Consider the following 23,011-nt stretch of genomic DNA (forward strand, 5'->3'; position numbering starts at 1 on the left):
TTATGACCACCATACACAAAACTAATATTCTCCACATTACTGAAACAAATGTAAAAGCTAAGAAGTTTGTATGGTGCTCAAGGTCTAATTTTTCCAGTGTAACCAAAATGTATACGGACAATATGCACATATGGACTAATGACAACTACCAACATGACATTACTAATCTAAATCTAATACTTTGGTTTGTTTTTCAAAATCTGAGTATTTATATAATCTTTTGCAGGTTCAGTTTCACAGAGTGGGGAACTGAGGGAGAGGATCTGGCAACAGTGTCTGCATGGTTACACGTTGTAACTTAACATATAGGCTACTGGTTGTATAATTTTTTGTGTTACCTTAAATGGTCCTCTTTAATATTACTGTTACTCAGTTAGTGCAGCGCCTTTAATTAGGGGGGAAATGCTTCCCATGATGCAAATGTTGAAGATTTGTATTTTCACTTTCACATTCATTGATTCGATGTGCTTAGCTAAACCATAGCTGGGTTCTTTTTTAAAAAACAGGATCGAGGATTTTAACTAAAAAAAGCGTAGTTTGTAATCGTAAGTATTCTGTGATATAATATAGCTACTTGAACGGTATCTCTTTGTAGGCTATTACCTATGACGTTGGGTTATATCATGTTGCACGCGCTATCGTTTCAGTTTACATTGTAGGCTACATGTGTTGTGTAAAGAAGCCCATACCGAATGTAAAATAGCATTTACAGCGAATTCATTAAAAAAAATATATATATTTCCCACACATTTAACTTAGTGCATTCGCCGTGTCCGTTCTTTTGATTTGGATCATTTCAATTAATTGGTTCACAAAGCAACAATTCAGTAACGTAACCGAAACTAGAACAGTCTCTTTCAGACGTGTTAAAAGGTTAAAAATGCTGAGCTGATGAGCATTACAAACATGAAACATTTACGACTTGACACCATTTTTAACCCGGAGTAGCCCAGTTAAGTTCGAAACGTTCAAATTAACCATAGATAGTACAATGAACAGGTGTTGTCTTTTATGATCTAACATGTTAGAAATGTAGTTTTGTGTTTCATGACCCAATAATAGCGTTGATTTTAACAAAAAGTAGCCTACTAAAACTTACAACAACAAAAAAAAGTTTTTGTGATGTCTGCAACTAACAGAAATTAGATATGTGAGATACAATAAAAATAAATAGACATGAGAGATACAATAAAAATAAATAAACTGTTGGGGAAGATCGCTTTTTTTTATTTTTTGCATCTTTTAGGGCCTCAATGATGTTTAAGTTCAATTTTAGATATAATGTTAGGTTTATTATTTGTCCATTTCTGTGTATGGTATTATCCATACATAATTATTAAGTTAACCACCAATTCTGCTCCAAATTCTTATTTTTGTATAACAAGAAAATATCTTTACCAAATAGTATCTTACATTTTGTGAATTTAAATATCAAATATTCAACATCAATCTAAAACAATTGGTAAATACACATTCAAAAAATAAGTGTTTTATGGAATCTTCTTCTGTGTTACAAAAGATGCATTCTGTCTTAATGTCCCTAAAAAAACTTGTTTCACTAGATATATCAAATGATGAATAGCTTTATATATAATTTCTTTGATTTTATTGGTCGAGGCCGTATTTACTGGGTAAACTCCAGACTGATTATGTCATGATGCAACTATTAAAAAAAAAAAAAGCGATTCACGAATTTGAGACTTTCCGGGGGATTCACGGAAAAAACAGAACTCAGTCTTTTTGTTGAGCTCATGGGCTTGTTTTGTGTTTATCAGAGTTTTTATAATACGTTTTTCCCTTTACCTTTTACAGAATTTCCAAGTAGTGCTAGACATGAGTCGCTTTGCTCTGCTTGTGAATCTTATAGCTCTACCCATCATTCACCTTTGGGCTGCAGTCACTCCAGAGCCCCCACATCTATTCCCCACATCAAGCAATGGAGAACCATTCCCATGGAACAAAATGAGACTTCCAGACACAGTATCTCCCCTTCAATACCATCTCCTTATCCACCCCAACCTCACAAGTTTAGACTTTTCTGGATTGGTGCAGATCCAAATTGAGGTGCATCAAGACACCAAGTCTATAATCCTGCACAGCAAGGATCTTCATATCTCCAATGCAAGGTTGCTAAATTCAGATATGACTCAGCTTCAGACCTTACAGGTCCTAGAGTACCCATACTTCCAGCAGATTGCACTTATATCTGATAATGTGTTGCTGAGGAGAGGTCATGTATATTCAATTCAACTGGAGTTTGCTGCCAACCTCTCTGAGAGCTTTCATGGATTTTACAAAAGCACATACCGTACCAACAATGGAGAAGTCAGGTGAGAAACCTTACATAAACACTCAAGATTTTTAGACAGTATCTCTCCAAGTGGCTTTTTGTGTGTGTGTGTGTGGAAATAATGTTATCGTGTCATTCACATTCTCAGGGTTGTGGCTTCTACACAGTTTGAGCCGACTAGTGCCCGAGCAGCCTTTCCCTGTTTTGATGAACCTGCCTTCAAAGCAAACTTTTCAGTGCAGATTCGCAGAGAAGCAAAGCATATTGCCCTCTCAAACATGCCCAAGGTGCTGTGATATCTATAGAACCTCTGTTGATCAATCCTTCTGTATTCAGTCTAAAACCTGAATAAATCATACTGCGACATGAACTATTAATCTGCCACGGGGAAGACTCTTGAATCTTCTGTTAAGCATTCTCTTTTTGTTTTCTTTACTCCAGCTGAGAACATTAGAGTTGCCAGACGGCCTGTTTGAGGACCAGTTTGATGTGAGTGTAAAGATGAGCACATACCTGGTGGCCTTCATTGTCTCTGACTTTCTCTCTATCAGCAAGACCAGTCAGCATGGAGTCCAGGTGAGAAGATGATCCATCTCAGGTCATTAAAACGATTATAAAGTTAATGATAAAGCTCTGATTTACTGTAAGATCTCACCTCCATCATTTATCATGTTTTGTGATCCTGCTCATAACATGTATATGATGTGAATTCAGATTTCAGTGTATGCTGTGCCAGAGAAGATCGACCAAGCAGAGTTTGCTCTGGACGCTGCAGTAAGGCTGCTTGACTTCTATGATGACTACTTCGACATTCCTTACCCTCTTCCCAAACAGGGTCAGCTGTAAATTTGTGTCTACTGCTTAGCTTATCATGCAAATACAGATATCTAGGTTCAACATTTATATTATCTGCTACGTAGATCTTGCCGCTATCCCAGACTTCCAGTCTGGAGCGATGGAGAATTGGGGTCTGACCACCTATCGAGAATCAGGCCTTCTTTTTGACCCCCACAAGTCTTCTGCTTCTGATAAACTGGGCATCACAATGATCATCGCTCACGAACTGGCCCATCAGGTGGACTTATGACATTAATTCACTTTATTGTGTGTGCAATGTATAGTAATGATTCTAGCAAGTGACCTTTTGCTGACGTTAATCCGTGAATGTTTTCTTCTGTTCTTGTCAGTGGTTTGGTAACCTTGTGACCATGCAGTGGTGGAATGATCTGTGGCTGAACGAAGGTTTTGCCAAGTTCATGGAGTTTGTGTCTGTTAACATCACCAATCCTGAACTGCAAGTTGTACGTTTTTATAAAAATGGTGGCTCTTGTTGAAGGACTGCTCCCTTTTTATTTCCAAGTACTCAGTAAGAGATTTGGAGATATGTGCTAAAATCAATTCCAATCATCTTTGTGCAACAGGAGGATTATTTCCTGGGGAAGTGTTTTGAGGCCATGGAGGTGGACTCCTTAAGCTCCTCTCACCCCGTGTCCACGCCGGTGGAGAACCCTGCTCAGATTCAGGAAATGTTTGATGATGTTTCCTATGACAAGGTGCATTAAAAAACTAGGGAAAACTGTTTTTCAAGTTTTGTTAACGCATGTTACAGTTGTGAATGTCATTTCAGGGGGCTTGTATTCTAAACATGCTGAGAGAGTTTCTGACCCCAGAGGACTTTAAATTGGGGATTGTGAGATACCTGAAACGCTACAGTTACCAGAACACAGTCAATAGTAACTTGTGGGAAAGTCTGACCAATGTGAGTACAAGCTGCATGCGTAATGCAAATGCATACATCTCTGCAGTAAACAATGTGAGCTAATTCATTAGGTGCGGTCACATTTACTGCTGTTAGGCAAATTTTCGCAAAAGATTTCTCCTCTGAGGTTTCACGTAGAGCTCAAACGCACCTTAATAGTGTACATGATTAAAATGTCTTATGATGTGTAGTGAGAGTAAACAGGTTTTCAATATCTCTGTTATAGGTTTGTGACTCTGATGGTCTGGACGAGGGCAGGCTGAAGGGCGATAAGTCTTGTCGGCGCTCAGTCTCACATTCTGGAGCTTCTGTGAGTTAAAACCACAATATGTCATTTTTCGTTTCTAGAGGTCGCTTATTCAAAACAAAGGCTTTTTTTATTATGCCGCAGACGACCACTTTCGCCTGTTTTATCATATTAGACACATTTGAGTGTGTTGAAAGTTATGTTATAGTGCTACTCTGTGTACTGCAGTAAGCTATATCGATATTAGGCATGGTAAAACAGGGTACTTGCAATAAATCATGAAAATGAGATTTAAACAAAAGACTTATTTTAAAACTTAGATTAGTTTTCTGCCAATTAATGTATCCAGACAGTTGCTCACTTGTCTAATAAAACACATAATATATTAAAGCGTCTTTGGTGTTTCCATGGAAATCGAGGGTAACGCGGGTATAATGTCATTGATAGGCGATGCACGAACACAATACGTGTCCTGATTAAAATTGCTTATTTCTCTGGATTTAAATATTCTTGGGAACATTGGGATATGTTGTGATGTATTTCTGTGGTATTGTATCTCTCAGAAATGGCACTCTGAGGATGAGCTGGATGTTAAGGCTATGATGGAGACATGGACGTTGCAGGAGGGCTTTCCACTCATTACAGTGGAGGTCAAAGGTCGCGAAGTAAGACTGAGTCAAGAGCGTTACCTCAAGAGTGATGACCTCTCACAAACATCCAGGTTATTATTGTCAAGTATCTATATGTTTTTTTTCTTAATTTTCAAGCCTTTTTAAAGACCCAGTGAACCGGAAGTAACAAGTGAGTTTTCGTCAGTGCTGTGACATATTTCCAAGTAAAATGGAATATTGAATAGAGGGCAGGGTTTGACTTCAGCGCTCCTCCTCTCCATCTCTCGCTCATAGCAGACTAACGGCTGGAGGGGAGTGGTTACAAATTTTCAAACCTAAGCCGTTAAACTGCCGTCATCTGAGAAGGAACGCCGTTTCCAGACTGGAAGTAACTTTTCAGATTTTGATTAAAGATTACCACAGAAGACAACACCTGCTGATTTGAATGTTTGGAACTTATATGCGCTATTTCGTCTTCCAGTAACAAACTATTTTTTGTGTGTATTAACTTGCATATATTAATTGTTCACCCTTAGACCTTTAATATGTGCTAAAAAAGTAAATAGGGTCAATTTTATTATCATGAGGAATTTAAACTATAAGGGATTGTATTTTTATGTTTTATTTAGGGTTTATATTTTTAAAAATATGATCACAATTGAGATGTATTGCAGGTTAAGATAAGATGTCATTCTCTTCTGACAAGCAAGCTGATAAAACACTGAGACAGTGGTGAATAATACATCATATCATGAACAAGATGAATGATTATCAATGCATGAATCCATGTCACTCAGAATGTTGACAATTTTTTCCACATTTTTCCACACATCATTTTTTTAAATGATATCCTTGTATGTGGGCAAATATAAATAATTTACAAAGTGAAGTTGCTCACAGTAACGCAACTGCCTCTCTGTTAGGAAGGATATACGACAACAGTATCTCACAGGAGACACATTGAATCTGTACTTATGGGCATAAAGTGAAGCTTTTCTCAGCTTGGATACTGCCACATTGCATCACCATTGGCCACTTTCACCGTTACCACAAAATGTGAATTCTTACGGAAAATATAACTTATATTTGCTTTGTCACAGGAAGTGAGATTTTTTCCGGACTTGTTTTTTTTTTTTTTTACACTTGATTGTAAGTTTGGCTTAAGCTTTTGCTTGTTACAGCTTCCTGTGGCACGTTCCATTGACTTACATTACCAGTGGCTCAACAACAGTACACCGCTTCCTGCTTAACACCAAAACAGGTATTTGTTTGAATCCCATTATTTGACAATATTATTAATTTTGTGATAATATGATTTAGTAATATTATATATTGTTTCATAATAACTTTATTACATGATTTTGTAAAGGTTTTTAAATGTCATGCTTAGAGAAAAAAGGACTTCACGTCTCTAAACTACACAAGCACTGAAGTATATGTGTGAGACAGATTACCATAAAACACTGTACACTCTAAAAAATACGGTTCTTTACTGGCATCTGTGGTTCACCACACAACCGTAAACATTTATGTAAACTTTCCTTTGCACAAAAGGTCCTATATAGTGAAAGAAGTTCTCCACACCAAGAAAAAAAAACGGTTCTTCACTGAAAGGTTCTTTGTGGAATCCAGAATGTTTCTTTAATAGGATTGCTTTGAGAAAAAAACGTATTTATCGTGCTGAATTCTGACCGATCTGTTGTATATGTCATCATAGACGTGCTGTATCTGCCAGAGGAGGTGGACTGGATCAAGTTTAATGTGGACATGAGTGGATATTACATCGTGCACTATGAGGGCTCTGGCTGGGATGACCTCATCAGGCTGCTCAAACACAATCACACGGCACTCAGCAGCAACGACCGGGCCAGCCTCATTAACAACGCCTTCCAGCTGGTCAGGTCAGTCCACAGCCACCTGTGTGTGTTCTTATTGGTCAGTGAGAAGGAAATATATGAAGAGTATGAAAAGTATTGTAGATCAGACAATAAAAGTGTGCCAAGTAAGCGGGGTCTGGTTGACTGAAAAATATCCCTCCCTCTTGTGTTTTTGGACAGTGTTGGTAAACTTCCTCTGGATAAGGCTTTAGACCTGACTCTGTATCTAAGCAAAGAAACTGAGATTATGCCAGTCACGCAGGGCTTCAGTGAGCTTGTGCCTCTGTACAAACTGATGGAGAAAAGAGACATGGTGGAGCTGGAAAACCAGATGAAGGTCAGTGAGTGGTCATTTATATTTGATCTTCTAGCTTGAGGATTAATTCATTCATGATTAAGGCTTGAAATCCTCTTCATTTCATGTGAGCAATTTTGAGCGTCAGTTATAATTCATTTTGACATTTTAATGATTCACGTAATTAAAGGGATAGTCCACCCAAAAATAAATCATTCTGCCATCATTTACTCAGCCTCAAGTTGTTCCAAACCTGTATGAGTTTGTTTGTTCTGCTGGGGGATATTTTAAAGAGGATATTTTGTAGAATATAGATAATAAAACAGTTGATGGGCCCCACTGACTAAAAATACTATGGAAATTAATAGAGCCCATCAACTGTTTGGTTTCCCATATTCTTCAAAATATCTTTATTATATTGAACGAACGAACAAACTAATACAGGTTTGGAACAACTTGAGGCTGAGTAAATGATGACAGAATTACAATTTTGGGGTGAACGATCCCTTAAATTGGATGTCATTTAGGACAATCCCAGTGCTGTCAAATCGAGCGGGTTTTTTTAATGAAAAGGGATTTTTTTTTAAATGTTTGTAAAATATGTCTTTTATGCTCACCAAAGCATTTATTTTATCAAAAAAGCAAAGCTACATTTTCATCATAATTTCTCCAGTCCTCAGTGTCACATGATTCTGTGTCACAGAAATCATTCTAATATTCTAATTTGGTGCTGAATAAATATTTCTTATTATTATCAATGTTGAAAACAATTGTGCTGCTTTATATTTCTGTGCAAACTGTAATGCATTTCTTTGATGAACAGAAAGTTCAAAAGAAAAGTGTTTATTTGAAATATAAATATTTTATATCTGTCAATTTGTAATCAATTAAATGCTTTTTTGCTGAATAAAAGTATTAATTTCTAACTGGCCCCAAACTTCTAAACGATTGTGAATATTATAAAATCTGGTATACACTAGATTCCCAGGTTTGTGGGAAATCTGGAGAAATTATTTCAGGCCTAAAATAGTTCTCAAAGTTAAAAAGAAATAAAGGAAAGTGGTGGGAAAGTCATGGACAATCTGTAGTAAATATATTTTTTTTAGTTATGCTAAACTGTAAAAAATGTAATGGCTAGAAATTGTATGCAAAAGCCCATGTTTTGATAGTTTTTTAACACTTATTTTTGTAAAGCACTTTAAATGACCATTTGTTTATGAAATGCCATGCTGTGCATGTGTAACAGATGTTGATTCTCTCTGTGGTCTAGGGCTACATACTGCAGCTGTTCAGGAAGCTCATAGACCAGCAGTCGTGGACTGATGATGGCTCTGTGTCTCAGAGGATGCTGCGGAGCTACCTCCTCCTGTTCGGCTGTGTGCGGGGTCATCCACCCTGCGTCAGCACCGCCACCCAGCTCTTCAACAGGTGGAGGGACTCAGATGGGAATATGAGGTCAGAGGCCATCTTTGTCTTTCCCTTCTGAAAATGATTTTTAAACACTGAACAATTTACACTCTTACCATTAAGAAGATAAAGAATACATTTCACTTTTTTGTCCGTCCATACACTAGTCTTCCCAATGATGTTACAATGGCTGTATTTTCTGTTGGCGCCCAGACTGAAGATGGCTGGGAGTTCCTATTTGAGAAGTACAAAGAGTCCATGTACGTCTCGATCAAGAGCAGGATCAAGATGGCCCTCACAACCAGCCCTCTTGATCACAAGTTAAAATGGTAAGGCTTTTATATATTTATATACATGGCATTTTCACTCTCACACAAGAGTGAAAAAATAATATCACTTGGTATTTTTATCATTTAAAATGCAGTAAATGGTTAAACATTTCTTTGTCTTACATGGACCTGTTGAAAACTGCTGTGTTATTAGATTTGTGTTTTTATGTGCCAAATCTCAAAATTGTCCTATGGTGTGACTGTCTGAAGCATGGTTCAATAAATTGCAACTTTTATCAATTGAAAAGAAAAGCATTATAATATTAATAAATAGATCAGGCATAATCACTGGTTTCCCACTGAAGCTAAGCAGGGTTGAGCATGGTCAGTACCTGGATGGGAGACCTCTAAGGAAAACTGGGTTGCTGCAGGAAGAGGTGTTAGTTAGGCCAGCAGCCTTTTTTTTACTGCCTATATGTCATTCTCTATATATCCTTCTCTATTTGTTAGGATGATGGAGCAGAGTCTGGTGGGAGAGGTGATGAAGACTCAGGATCTGCCTTATGTTGTAACTTCAGTCAGTAAAAATCCTAAAGCCTACAAACACGCATGGGACTTTTTACAAGCTAACTGGGACTCCCTGATTAAGAAGTGAGATTCTGATTTAATCAGACACAGTAGTGGTGTATTGTGAGCCCTTTCATAACTTCAAATATTTGTTTATAGGTTTGATCTTGGCTCACACTCCATAGCGCACATGGTAGTCGGAGTGACCAACCAGTATTCCACCAGAAAAATGCTAGCTGAGGTAGGCGCTATTGTTTATTGAAGTAATTAGGACCTTTCATCAGTTTGTGATCAGAAAAATCTATTGTATTACATAGAGCATGTTTCTCTGCTCCATCAGGTTCGTAGTTTCTTCAGTTCCTTGCGGGCTGAGACTGGAGCAGAACTGAGATGTATTCAGCAGGCCCTGGAGAACATAGAAGAGAACATTCGCTGGATGGACAAGAACCTCCCACTACTGAAGGCCTGGCTGCACAGACAATATGACCAGCACAAAAAATCTGAGCTTTGAAGCACTTGCACTGTAAATGTCTCAATTCATAGGTGTATACATTTTTTTATTATAATGTAAGAATTTTGGTGTGCTAAAGTGTGTGATTCTGAATTTGTGAATACGGGGTGAATATTTTTGAACCACTGTACCATTTCTTATAAAGGTACAATTAAACATTTTTCATCTCTCCCCAACCTGTACTATTTAAATTAAAAGTGTATGGATTGGATTACCTTTGTAATGTTTTATTTTGTCATGAATAGTTTTAACCTGCAAAAGCATAACTTTAGGCTCCAACACTTTAAATGTATATACCAGCAATCATTCATACAGTTTGCAAAAAATAAGCCATGCAAGTCAGAGGCTGTTTTAGTTTTTTTTTTATTGCTTTGTTGCATTTTTCACAAGCCTTACATTTTCAAAACTATTAGTACCAATATCAACACAGATCACCAAAAGTGCACTTTTTTCAAAAACTTCAGCATGTTTTCAATTGTGTTAAACAGTACACAAAATCATAAAGTATCCCTTTTACAAAACAAGCGTTTCAAAACATTTCATTCACAGTAACTGCCTCTCCAGTTTAATACAGTTTTCTATTATGTAATCCAACCGATCTTAATGGTTAATCAATGAATCATTTGGCACATCTATTGAATTCAATACATAGATATAATTTCTACTTGTTTCCAGTTTCTGATAGATAACCAAATGGAATTAATTATTTTTACATTATAATCAATTTATCTTAAATGATAACTACATTACTGTAACTCAGCCTTATAACGGCCAACAAGATCAGATATGGAATAGTGAGAACATTTACTGTATTGGCACTAATTCTGTTCTAGAAAACTTAATGACTGTCACAGTTGTGTTTCAGTGATTAAACCAAAAGTTCTTGGTACATATTACAATAATCCTGCGGACTGAAAATGTGTATAACTGTAATGAAAGCATAGTATCAGATTTTGAAAGAAAGACTAGCTGTCTATTATTTTTATTTTTTTTACAAAAAGTATGTACACCTTACTTGCGAAAATAGCACCAAAGCGAATAAAAAAAAAAACTAAATGAAAAGTTGTAATTCGTTTAAACAGATAGTCTAAACTGGTTCCGCACAAGTTTGATCATAATTTAATGAGCATAGGCAAGTACATTAACATGTGAGGTACAAAATACAGCTGTCATGTTAAGTCTATTACAGAAAAAAAGCACAAAAATGTTTTTCTCAATTGTTTCATTTGGTCCTGTGAGACTCTTTTCCCCATAAGGGGGCGCTCCTACATAAAGTTACAGCTTGAGCGTAAACTATGCTGCAGTGATGTAAACAGAAACCCAAAGTAACATGATGCCAAAGAACTGACAATTGTAGGCTTTCATTAGCTTAACCCACAAAAACGGAGAATCTAAACCTGTGGCTGATGACTTCCTCTTTTTTTCCTTCTCCATCTCAATCTCTCAGTTTCTATTTGTATTATTTAAGTTCACAGATGTTCTGTAGTCAGGCCACCCCGCATCAGGATGTCCCATCAGTCTGCATGCAGCCAGGACAGCAGTGCAATGTGTCATGTATGAAGAGATCACACTCCACACAGAACACTTTTTTACACGCTAGACAGGTGAACACCTGCAAAGAGGAGAAACAACAAGGTGGTATGTTACTTTAAACATCAAACCTATTAACCCCCAGTTTCACAGACAAGGTTTAAACCTAGTCCCAGACTTAAATGCATGTTTGAGCTGTTTTAACTTTAAGTAACTTGCACTGATATATCTCAAAATATGTAAGTGCATATATTTTGTCTCAAAATGCATAAAAGTAATATCCTGAAAAGCCAGACCCACATCAATATTAGATTTGCTGCCGCTAGGGTGCTTCTAGATTTCTAGACTTTACAAGTAATGTTTTTTTTCTAAGGCAAATTTATAAAAGCCACTTAAATGCCCTAATTGAACTAAGGCCTAATTCTGGCTTAAATCTAAATCCTGTCTGTAAAACCAGGCCTTTATGTTCACATACAAAAGATCTGAAAATGAAAAAACCTACACTTTTCTCTTTCAACTCTCCTTGGCAAGCTTCACAGAACCTGAAAAGACAGATTAACACTATGAAACAGGCTGAAACAAAACAGTCCAACCACAAAGTGAGCGTGGAGCGCACCTCTCTCCCTTATACTCCTCCAGTGGGGTCTCCTGGAAGGCCTCCAGGGGGAAGAGATGGTGGAAGGAACGGGCCAAGTGAGGAGCGGAAACTAAAGTCAGACCTGCACCAGAGAGAAGACAGACTGACAACTGAACATATCGATACTTTCTGAAGATTACTGTAAAGACATGCTGAGGACTTACCACACACTTTACACTCCACTGGCAGCTCTGTGTATTTAGCTCTGCACTGTGGGCAGTAGTAGCCGCCGAGAGTGAGTACTGGCTCACCAGTGCTCTCCAGATGCCTAAAATATTACAACATAATATTTAAACATTTAAAATGATAATTAAATATAATTTAACATAAAATCTGCAAAACTACATACAAACACAACCGCTCTATTTCAAATAAATGCTATTCTTTTGAACATTCTATTCATCAACAAATCCCGGAAAAAATGGATCATGGTTTCAACAAAAAAAGCTTCACAACGATTTGTTGAAATGTTTCTTGAGCACCAAATCAGCATATTGTTTTGATTTCTGAAGGATTATGTGACACTGAAGATGATTATTGATGCTGTAAATTCAGCTTTGACATCACAGGAAACAAAATACATTAAAACTGTAAATAAACTGTACTGAAATAGTGAAATAGACAACAGTTATTTTGAATTATAATATTTACTGTTCTCAGATTTGGTGAGCATAAGAAACTTATTTCAAACACATTAAAACAATCTTAACTTTTTAACAGTACTGTATATACTATTAATCAGATTTAATATTACGCTATGGTAAAACAAATTTAACATAGAAACAGATCCTATTAAAAAAAGAACAAGAAATATACAATTAAAATGATTTTTAAAAATGTGTTAAAGAACATGATCATCTTTAATCTGTACTCACGACATGCTGAACGAGGGTTTGGCATCCTGATCAGACATGGAGGCTATGACATGCTGGGGGAAACCTAAGCAAATTATTATGTGCATTAAGAATAAGAATACACATTATATATAGTAGCTTACACTAATACATCATTTATCATCATTTACATCAGAAATTAATCAGGACTTACAGTGTCTTCACTCTTTAAAATAAATTAGATAAAATGACAAATTTCAGCAGAGCAATCACAAAATTCTACACATTCTTTAAAGGTTAGTTCACCTAGAAATAAAATTTGTCATTAATTACTCACCCTCATGTCGTTCTAAACCTGTAAGACCGAACACAAGATATTTTTGATGAAATACGAGAGCTCTCTGAACCATCCATAGACAGCAATTAAATTAACACTTTCAAGTCCAAGAAAGGCAGTAAAGAGATCGTTAAAATAGTCCATGTGACTCCAGTTGTTCAACCTTAATTTTATGAAGTGACGAGGATCCTTTTGTGTGCAAAAATCAAACAAAACAATGACTTTATTCAACAATTTCTTCACGTCTGTTTCTGTCTCCTATGCAGTTAAGTTGGCCAGCTCCTGCGTAAGCATCACAAGTATGGGTTGTGTTACTCGCGTAAATAGCATCGGCCAATTATAAGCCAGCATTCTGGCTTGGCTCAGTCTAATGTAACTTGGAAGAGCTGCACTGTATCAAGAGTGTGACTACATCAACAGTGTAGGAAACTGACACAGACTAGAGGAAATTGTTGAATAAAGTCGTTATTTTTGCAGAAAAAGTATTCACGTCATTTAATAAAATCAAGATTTAACGACTGGCGTCATATAGACGATTGTAACTAATCATTTTTTCTACCTTTCTGGGCCTTGAAAGTGTTCATTACATTTCTGTTTATGGAGGGGCCTGAGAGCTCTTGGATTTCATCAAAAATATCTTCATTTGTCTTACGGGTTGGGAACGACATGAAGGTGTGTAATTAATGACAGAATTTTAATTTTTGCTGAACTAACCCTTTAAATACTTAGGCTACTTTGATTACACTTTCAGCTACCAGCAATAAGATTGTTATACTTTTAACTCAGTGTTTAAAATGACTTTAAAAGTGTTTAAAAGGGATTACCCATGCGAATGAGAGAGCACTCGGAGGAGGAGCTGGCAGGAGGCGGCTTCACATGCTGCATCAGCAACTCTTTAAAATGACTCTCATCCAGTATCACATTATAAGTTCCTGTTGGGCCAATTCAAAAGAAATAAAACACTAGACAAGTGAAAAACTGTAACGGCATATAAAAGTATGACTACCAACCTCCGGTTTCTCTTGTGAGAATGGTACACACTCGGACCTCTGCTGACAGGCCGATCACAGACACTCTGATTTTCAAACCATTCAGAGTCTGTTGATATATTAAAACACATTCAACATAACTTGCAAACCGTTACAGTCCGCAGCCATTAAAGTCATTCAAACTCACTTTGATAAGCTCATAGATGTTGGCTGGGTCACAAGTAGTGAGACTGCTGAAAATAACCAGGATTTCTTTGCTTGTATGAGCAGGCATGTGTCTGCATGAAAATAGAGATAAGAGTTATCACTGTAGATGATGAAGACAATGTGTGTATGGTGTTTGTACAACTTTCAAGCATACAGCTGTGGGTGCAAATCCAGTTCTACAACTAAACTGTAAACACATAGAAACAGGTGGATGGTAATGCCAGGATGCACTTAAGTTCTAAAAATGCCCATTAAAAAACTATGAGCTCAATTGAGGCCGATCTTTTTCTTGTCCTACAAGAAGACATGGGCATAAACTATGATGGATTGGAAGCACAAATTCCTGAATAAATCCCTCCATACGCAACAAAATAAGGAATTTTGCCCCAAGAGTGGATGAGATCATAGGTCATTCTGAAATGTCTATTATACTGAGTGTATTATCAAAATGGTTCGTATAATTACCTCCCCAAAAAAACGTCTTAGACGATTATGTTCCATAACCACAGACATCCAAATGCAAGATAACATGACAGCATTTATTGCGTTTCATCTGCATGATTTGAGCTGCAAGTCATTTATGATGTATGAAAAAAGAGGGTTTTTTTTTTTTAACAGGATGAAACCAGAGCTTTGTTCACAAAGGTTTTATGTGATTTTTATGTGTGCACACAAGTTAAAAGATAAAGTATGTAACTTTTTTGTGTTCAAAATGTATATAATGAGCAAGTACATCATAAATCCATCTTCCAAACCATTTTTGGTCTTATCCTGAATTACAATGGTATGCCTATAATAAATGTTTATATTCAGACTATTTTGACAACTAGTACCCCAGTACCGGCGTGACTCATCAGCTCCAGCTACAATGTTCTTCTGCAAGATGCATGCGGTTTTGTTTATTAACTGCTAGAGTGCCAAAAGTTACACAGTGTACCTTTAAATTCACAAATTTAGATGGAAACACAGTTAACACTGAACCCTCTAACCTCTCTGCTGACATGTGCCTTACTTCAGAGTCTGCATAGCCATGTTGAGAGAGTTGTAAAGGGACGGTTCCCCAACACATGTGGAGTCCACAGCTTTCTTCAGAGCTGCTATATGCTTCTTAGGGTTCCCTAGCAAGAGTAAAATAACGTGAAGTTATGATAATATACAACACTTCTCATAACTTGCAAACATAATACTGTAATGATGCATCAACCTGCAAGATCAGTGAGCTTCTCTGCCCTTTTGTTCTTGGTGGCAATGATCCCTATCTGTGACGATATGGTACAGTTAACAGAAGCTGCACACTCTGTAAACACTCACAGACAGAAGCAGAGTCAAGAGCATTACCTGACTGATTGGATTCTGGTCAAAGTATTCCTCCACAAAATACTCCATCAGCTGAAGAATGAATGCAAAAGATACATTTGGACAGATTTCATATAATGTTAGCCTTCCATTCTCCACTGTAAATGCAGTGCTACTAACCTTCAAGGTGGAGGTCAGCCTGTTGGGCTTCAGGTCCTGATCTTCCATTGATCTAGAGGAGTCAATGATCACAAAGAGGTGCCGCATCTGGGTTTGGAGGAATTGTATGTGGTTTTATGATGAGTTGTCGATCAGAAAACAAAATACATAAATAAAACAATCCTATTACTATGGAGGATACAGCTTACCATCCCAAGTCGAACTTGTCCATGACTCTCAAACACTCTGCAATGTGATAGACAGAATGCAAATGAGTAACAAACAAGAAACAATGAGCTCAAAATGATGTTTATATTCTGCATTTGAGTGCTGCACCTTTTCCTCTTTGCCTGGAAAAGAATGTCCTCCACAGTAGCTTTAAGAGATCCAGACTCATCCTCCTTCAGCACCTCCCTGACAGACACACGTCAACTGGTCATTACAGCATATGTACTTTAATAAATGCCAGTAGGTGACAGTCTTGTGATGCCCTTCAAGATTTTAAAATATCAGTTACTACAGAAATTAAATTTAATGTGAGATCTTTAAAAGTTGTAAGCTTTTGGAACATGTTATTTTTAAATAACATTTTAAATTATTACATAGATGGCAGTATAAGTAATGTTTTATGTTTATAGTATTAATAAAACGTTTCTGGTGACAATTTGAGGGAAACACTGTATCTTTAAATATATAATTTTAATTAAAGCACGTATAAAGCACAACTTTCAACTTCTCTCACCAAGTTCGTTCGTATCCTCCTTCCCAGCGTTTTGTTCTCTCTGGTTCTTCATCCATGATGTATATATTTTTTTCAGACTGTCAGCTTTCTTTGGTGGAGAATGTTGTCAGAACTATTCTTCTAAAACTCTCTCTTACGTTATATAGATTTTCGAATTGAACCTTATAACAGCAGATCAAAATGTCTACAAACTGGATTTTTGTATTAACGTCATAAGTAATTTGCTCAGTAAATTATAAAAACAACAGTACAGTACAGTAACAGGTCTCTACTTTAGTACAACCCTTGTGTGTCGATTTGTTATGTCCCCTGGTACAACATGCGAAAAGTAGTTCCGTGTTGTAAGAGGTCCTAAGTGTTCCACATTTAGATTCATAAAACATGTTGATTGTTATGGCTAGCATTTAGTTGCCCCTTTTATAAATTTAATAAGCGGAAATAAATAAGACATTTCCTTTAATTGAATAGCTTTATTTTCTGTAAAAATGTACAGCAGGCTGCATTCAACAACATCATTGACTTCCACATTAAAATTGCTCCACTCTCAACAATCATCTACAGATTTGATATAATAGTCTGAAAGAGGCTAATTATATTCATTATATAATTGCAATTTAATTCACACTAATTCTCTACTTAAATTATTTTTGTTGTTGTTGGAAAAAACAATATAATGTTATTTTGGTGACAGATTAATCTAGAAGTTAAAACAAAAAAGAAAAGAAAATCCAATGAAACATTATAACAAACAAACACGTATTAGAATGTTTTTACTTGGAGATCCCCAAAACTACAACAAAAAGTGATCACAGTCTTGCTCATATTTAAAACACACAAACTTTGGCTTGACTAAAATTGCTACACCAAAAGATAAAAGGTTTAAGAAACATCTAGCTTAAAAAAATAATAAAAAATACTTCATAGATACCACAATATTTTGATCAAGTTTAGATTGGCTCAAAAGCAAAAACCTGTCTATATAAAACAGCAGCCATACATTTTCTTAATACATTGGTACAGATTTTTTTATACAGAAATACATTAAGTCCCAAAACAAAAACCATCATGTGACAAAGCGCCTTGCTGGGTTTTCAGTGCCAGTTTTTTTATTGTCTGTGGTCATAGTCGCTGACCCTTCTTTTGATGAGGGAGAGTTTACTCTTCAGCTGTCTACACCTTTTCTTTTTCATCTGATAGTCTTGAGACTGCGGAAAAAGAAAACAGGTCAGTATTTATATTTGCACCTATACATATATCATAACTATTGTTTACAAAGTTCCAGATATGATTATTTTAAAAGCTGTGACAAATCATGCAATTATTCGATCAATATTCTAATCAGAAAGTTTATTAAAGATATAATACCAAAATATTTTACCTTCTTCAAACTTTTGAGCCTGTTGTATTGATCTATGGCATCCTTTTTAGGAAATAAAAGCAGGAGTAATATATATTAATGGACATATTTGAATAAAAATAACAAGAGAGATAATTTAAATTTAAGTTTTTTGTTGTTTATAAAGGTGGAAGATATTGTGAAAAATCCAATGGATTAGTTCCCTTCAGAATTAAAATTCCCTGATAATTTATTCATCCCCATGTCATCCAATGATGTTTACGTCTTTCTTCAGTCGAAAAGAAATTCAGTTTTTTGAGGAAAACATTCCAGAATTTCTCTCCAAATAGTGGACTTCAACAGCAACACTGGGTTAAAGGTCTAAATTGCATTTTCAACGCGGTATCAAAGAGCTCAACCGGATCACCAGCCAAGGAATAAGGGTCTTGTGTAGCGAAACGATCTGTCATTTTCTTAAAAAACAAAAACAAAACTATATACTTTTTAATCACAAATTCTCATCTTGCACTGCCCTGTGCTGCAGTGTAAAGGTCACTCAAGGTAGGTGGAAATACCAACCCAATGCCAAAAAACTCCTTTAACTTCAAAATCGCCTAACATCATTGTTTTACCTTTTATTTATTTTTTTTGTCTTTGCACGTTTGTTTTGTTGACACTGGGTCAGTACTTCCTGGAATGTTCTCTTCAAAAAACTTAATTTCTTTTCAACTGAAGAAAGACATGAACATCTTGGATGACATGGGGGTGAATAAATCAGGACTTAGGATTTTTTTTTTAGAAAACTAAATCTTTTACGTAAGACTTGTCACTCCTATCCTTAAGATACAAACTTTAGGAGAACTGTTTTCACTTTATAGATTGCATACCAGGAACTGTGGGCTGCCTTCCTGTAATCTGTCCAGCTCTCGATCTGCATCTGCCAAGCCCTGATTAATATCATCTAGCTCAGCCTGAAGACGCTTGTACTCCATGTGATCTCGGTCAAACTCTCTTTTGTACTCAAGCCTCTCCTGCTCATTAATGATGGGAGGATACTCACTGAGAGCATGACAGCATAGAATAGAGGTGAGGAAAAATGTGACATGTGATACTGATTAGTCAGAAATGCAAAAAAAATGCTCTAAAACTACCATATATAACTTAAAGATTCTCTCACATTTCAGCTGTATCCAGCTCATCTCCAGATTCTCCAGCATCATAGTCTCTTAGTTTGCCCTTCAGTCCACTCAAAGAGCTTGTCAAATCAGAACCACTACTAGAAAAAAAGAAAATGTGCACAAAAAGCAAAATATATCAATAGAACTTCTGATTGCAACAAAAAGAGGGAACACAGTTTTCTGATAACAATAGTTTCAGCCAGTTCACAGTGGTGAAACTGGTTATTCATGTTCACAACAAAACAAAACCCACCGGGTCCCATTCATTCAGGGACAAGATTTCCTGGATTCCTTTGCTCTGTAACACCTAGTCTTGTGACAGACTAAAACTGACCTAGGCCAATCATTGTGCTCGGTTCGCTTATTAACAGAGATGGCCATTTGTCTACAACATGTGACTGTGTACATTTTTGTGCTACTATTAAATTGCATGCATTTGGATTGTCATCACAACCATCGACCACTATTAATAATTAATATCTACAGTTTATAACCAATCATATTCTAAAATGTTCAAGCCCTATACAGACAAAAAAAAAATATTTGAACAAAGTCTTCTCTTCACCGAGAACCTACCTTGGAAGGTAAATTGGTTTCTGGCTGTAAACCATTGGCTGTGCAACACCGATTTGGTCATTCGGGGCATTGACAAAAGCCTCTGGATCTCCAGACACATTATTAACCTGAAGAAAAACAGTCTGAGTTCATATCTGGACATTTTTAAAGAAATTTTACTGTAGGCAATAACAGTACAATAAATATTTAAGAAGAATTCAGTTCACCCTTGTTCACCCAGTATTTGTATACATTTCATTTTGTTCCAGCTTAGAAACATTGTGCTTTTTTTTTTAAAGCCAGCATTTTCCATCTTAAAATATTTTCACCCATCACTGTAACTAAGTGTTGCTATATGCCTTTTGCCCCTTTTTTTACTTCAGCTTCTCTGTTTCCTAATGCAGTCAGCCTTTCTGTATGGTAAACAGTCTGGACAAACATTAAAGGCAGGCAGAACCGGTTCCACCACTTCCACAAATACCATCATGACATAAAGGATGAAACTACCACTGCTTACATGATGAATTGTGGAAGAACAAAGCCAATGCACTGACCTAATGCTAGAGACTTGGTCTCTCTTTTTTTGGTCCAACAAATTGCCACCTAGCAATTCTTAGACTTTTAAGGTCACTGTTAAGTGTTCCATGCATTTCATTATGAAATTTTGATTCAATCACGTTTTCCATCAAGTGAAAGTGCATAAGAGGACCCACCCAGAAACTAAACATGAAAAAAAATCTTTGTGGAAATCATCCTCTGAAACTTCTCTTCTTGGAAGAGTCTTAATAGCAATACTTGAATCTAGCCCAACGATTCTTCTAAAAAGGTGGCGGAATTATAGACACCACAAACAAGACAACATGCATTAACAAGCATTCTGGGCTATTTATAGTACAACCCAAGCACTACAAAAAGTATTACATTTCATGACCTTGTGAAACCATGTTATACTGAAGGATTAAAAACACAAGCTACATTGTACAGGCAATGAAACATCTTTCTCTGACAGAATTAGCTAGAGAACATTCTTACCCATTCCCCGATTCCTTGAGAAGTGAGGCCATCAGTGATGGTCTTCACATCATACCACAGAACGCGTTCCCTGCCGTATCTCCTCATCTCCCCTCGGGTCTTCACCGCAAACACAAGTAGAATGATCAACCCAACCACCACTAGAAACCCAAGAACAACAGCAATGACCTTGCAGAAAAGAGAAAGAAATAACACTTTAAATAGCGCCAAAATTAGATTACAATATAGAGGACAATATGGCAGATATATTTTATATTTGCATAACAAAAAAAAAGGTGAATCTTAAAGGTGTCAATAAAAAACTGGCTTTTTAAAAAAAAATTATACTGTTATCTGAGGTCAACTAATGACGTTTGTGTGGTTTTTACATTCAAAAACATAGGCTATTTTCTACACTGGTTTTGAGGCTCTCTCCTAAACGTTGGGTTTTAATGGGCGTGCAGCACTGGAGACTTGGAAGTAAACGCCCACAGCCAGGACTGGATAAGATTTACATATTTAATGAGCTTCAGCTCCCCTGTCAGTTCAGGGAGAGGAGAGATTGAGGGAGAAGCGGCAACTAGAATGATTTTCTCACAGGGGTCAAAAATGTCTTTATCAAACAAACACAATGATTTATTTCCAATCCACCTGTGATTGATTGGACTATTATTTTTATATTAAACATAGCCCGCAAGATCTGACGATATAAGTGCAAACCACGCACACAGCACACACATACACGTGCACGCATGTGTGCCGCCCATCAAATGGCAACTCGAGACTGGGAATAGCACAGATCAAGAACGGAATATAATGAGATTCATCGGCCTGCCGGGCTTTGCGAGCGATGGCCCATACCTGTCTGAGTCCAGTGTAATAAAGGTATGCTCTGTTAGACAATGCAGTACTATTACATATAAAAACATGTTTTACTCATACAAGTGTGTTGCACCATTCCTGTCAGATCCAAATCCAGCATAGACCGGAGATTTGTTTACAAACGATTCCGCAGTGAACTGAAGTGAACATGTCTGTGTATATATTAGGATCCGAAGGAAGCTTATGCAGCGACTGTGTTCTTCCACAACCAGTAATAGCGCAATATCTTGCGATCTTGCTCGGCATGTTTATTGTTGTTGGCCAGCTAGCACGAGCCCTCCATGAGTCGGTGGGCAGGGCTACTGGATTAGACGTGCTGTAGAGGCGGTGTTTCGTCGCGCTATGACGTAAGTATGAAGCATAAGACCGTTTGCTGAGCCTGGTGTGGTGTCTATAAAAGTTTTTCTTTGACTAACAAGGAAGTTTTCAGCTCTGAAACTTACAGGATAATCTTATATTACCATGACCTCATATATATTAAAAGCTCGCATTTCTGCATAATAGAAAGGTATTCAGTTGCATCTAATAATAATCTACTTGAAATTGTTCGATTATTAAGACTACCCATGCTTACCTCTTCAGGCTCCATTACACAGTAGTGGTATAAATATTGATTGAGGAATATCCCAGAGGCCTGATCTTGGTTCTGGTATTGTGCACACAGCTGCACTATCTGATTATACATCATGGATCCAGACGTCTGTGAAGTGGGGTTAACAGCGACCAGGTATACGATGGTGGCGATGAGCATGAGTAAAGCCAGGATGGCACAAATAATGATGGAGGCCAGATAGAATGAAGGAGACTGTGAAGTTTTCTGCCTCGACACCACTAGGATGAAGATGATCAGCACAGTGATAAAGGTGATTGCGGCAATCGCAATGATGAAGCCCTTGCCAGATTTCGGATCCATGTACGTGCCTCCTCCATAGCCTCCGAGACCTCCTCCATAGCCTCCCATACCCCCACTGTAACTTCCTCCATATCCACCGCCATACCCTCCACCGGCAGAGCTGCCTCCATAGCCCGTCCCAAGACCACCAAGCCCCATATTGCTTGCATCATAGTCCCATGCCAGCGTGGCGGCCACGCAGGCAAACACAGCCACACACATAATGATGATGATGATGCACAAAATCTTCATCACGCCTGGGGGTGATGTCCAGCGGTAAAAGTGAAGCATTTCATCAGGGTGGTAAGAAGTTGTGCGACGGGAGGTTCTGTGGTGACTGAAAGGACAAAGCGAAACAACATGGATAAGTAAACCGAAAACATTAACTGATGAAAAAATACAGATCATAATACCATCAGTAAGGAGTGTTTGAAGAAAACTTGTCTACTGAAATTTGTCGATTACAAACTCTCTAAAATGCAACTTACTGTCTGCCACTGTATGGGGGAGGGCGACTTGATTTTTTCGGCATGATGTCGACAAAACTGGACAGACTTCACAGGGGGACCTGAGCGAGACAGAAGACAGAGCGAG

The 23,011-nt window shown here is 37.1% G+C and overlaps 3 protein-coding genes and 1 long non-coding RNA gene across 5 annotated transcripts in view; 1 reads left to right on the plus strand and 3 right to left on the minus strand.

The window, feature by feature from the left end:
* Positions 1 to 23,011, minus strand: part of LOC137071204 (uncharacterized) — a 186,880-nt gene that overhangs the window by 160,703 nt on the left and 3,166 nt on the right. The window lies entirely within an intron of this gene.
* erap1b (endoplasmic reticulum aminopeptidase 1b) lies at positions 287 to 10,028 on the plus strand. The gene is made up of 19 exons (XM_067438962.1): positions 287 to 545; positions 1,813 to 2,330; positions 2,439 to 2,577; positions 2,732 to 2,866; positions 3,005 to 3,125; positions 3,211 to 3,365; positions 3,478 to 3,591; positions 3,712 to 3,843; positions 3,918 to 4,049; positions 4,276 to 4,359; positions 4,860 to 5,017; positions 6,089 to 6,168; positions 6,625 to 6,808; positions 6,965 to 7,121; positions 8,350 to 8,534; positions 8,654 to 8,815; positions 9,266 to 9,406; positions 9,482 to 9,563; positions 9,663 to 10,028. Exons 2-19 carry the CDS (start codon positions 1,834 to 1,836, stop codon positions 9,831 to 9,833), a joined length of 2,829 nt encoding a protein of 942 aa, XP_067295063.1. The 5' UTR covers positions 287 to 545; positions 1,813 to 1,833; the 3' UTR covers positions 9,834 to 10,028.
* Positions 10,937 to 16,813, minus strand: gtf2h2 (general transcription factor IIH, polypeptide 2). The gene is made up of 15 exons (XM_067438966.1): positions 16,564 to 16,813; positions 16,158 to 16,235; positions 16,031 to 16,067; positions 15,843 to 15,929; positions 15,705 to 15,755; positions 15,571 to 15,625; positions 15,379 to 15,484; positions 14,347 to 14,437; positions 14,181 to 14,268; positions 13,995 to 14,102; positions 12,876 to 12,939; positions 12,165 to 12,268; positions 11,980 to 12,082; positions 11,866 to 11,905; positions 10,937 to 11,445 (listed from the first exon to the last, which is right to left on the minus strand). Exons 1-15 carry the CDS (start codon positions 16,617 to 16,619, stop codon positions 11,335 to 11,337), a joined length of 1,179 nt encoding a protein of 392 aa, XP_067295067.1. The 5' UTR covers positions 16,620 to 16,813; the 3' UTR covers positions 10,937 to 11,334.
* Positions 17,030 to 23,005, minus strand: oclnb (occludin b). Of its 2 annotated transcripts, none has more exons than XM_067438987.1 (8): positions 22,906 to 23,005; positions 22,100 to 22,754; positions 20,665 to 20,832; positions 19,654 to 19,760; positions 19,077 to 19,172; positions 18,787 to 18,958; positions 17,942 to 17,983; positions 17,030 to 17,768 (listed from the first exon to the last, which is right to left on the minus strand). In XM_067438987.1, the coding sequence occupies exons 1-8, from the start codon at positions 22,947 to 22,949 to the stop codon at positions 17,670 to 17,672; spliced, it is 1,383 nt and encodes a 460-aa protein (XP_067295088.1). In that variant the 5' UTR covers positions 22,950 to 23,005; the 3' UTR covers positions 17,030 to 17,669. The 2 variants fall into 2 exon arrangements, with proteins under 2 accessions (XP_067295088.1, XP_067295087.1); XM_067438986.1 differs by having other exon boundaries at positions 19,077 to 19,175.

The sequence above is a fragment of the Pseudorasbora parva genome, chromosome 3, assembly GCF_024679245.1.
Source record: "Pseudorasbora parva isolate DD20220531a chromosome 3, ASM2467924v1, whole genome shotgun sequence".
Taxonomy (NCBI): Eukaryota; Metazoa; Chordata; class Actinopteri; order Cypriniformes; family Gobionidae; genus Pseudorasbora; species Pseudorasbora parva.

Bases quoted from the DNA above. Each gene is read 5' to 3' on its own strand.
- erap1b (XM_067438962.1), top strand. From the start codon at position 1,834: ATGAGTCGCTTTGCTCTGCTTGTGAATCTTATAGCTCTACCCATCATT. The intron at 3,126-3,210 runs GTCAGCTGTAAA...TCTGCTACGTAG, and splicing joins TTACCCTCTTCCCAAACAGG to ATCTTGCCGCTATCCCAGAC. The intron at 4,050-4,275 runs GTGAGTACAAGC...TCTCTGTTATAG, and splicing joins TGTGGGAAAGTCTGACCAAT to GTTTGTGACTCTGATGGTCT.
- gtf2h2 (XM_067438966.1), bottom strand. From the start codon at position 16,619: ATGGATGAAGAACCAGAGAGAACAAAACGCTGGGAAGGAGGATACGAA. The intron at 16,236-16,563 runs GTGAGAGAAGTT...TGTGTCTGTCAG, and splicing joins GGAGGATACGAACGAACTTG to GGAGGTGCTGAAGGAGGATG. The intron at 16,068-16,157 runs GTGCAGCACTCA...ATCACATTGCAG, and splicing joins TTCCAGGCAAAGAGGAAAAG to AGTGTTTGAGAGTCATGGAC.
- oclnb (XM_067438986.1), bottom strand. From the start codon at position 22,949: ATGCCGAAAAAATCAAGTCGCCCTCCCCCATACAGTGGCAGACA. The intron at 22,755-22,905 runs GTAAGTTGCATT...TTGTCCTTTCAG, and splicing joins CCCCCATACAGTGGCAGACA to TCACCACAGAACCTCCCGTC. The intron at 18,959-19,076 runs GTGAGAGAATCT...TCATGCTCTCAG, and splicing joins GAGCTGGATACAGCTGAAAT to TGAGTATCCTCCCATCATTA.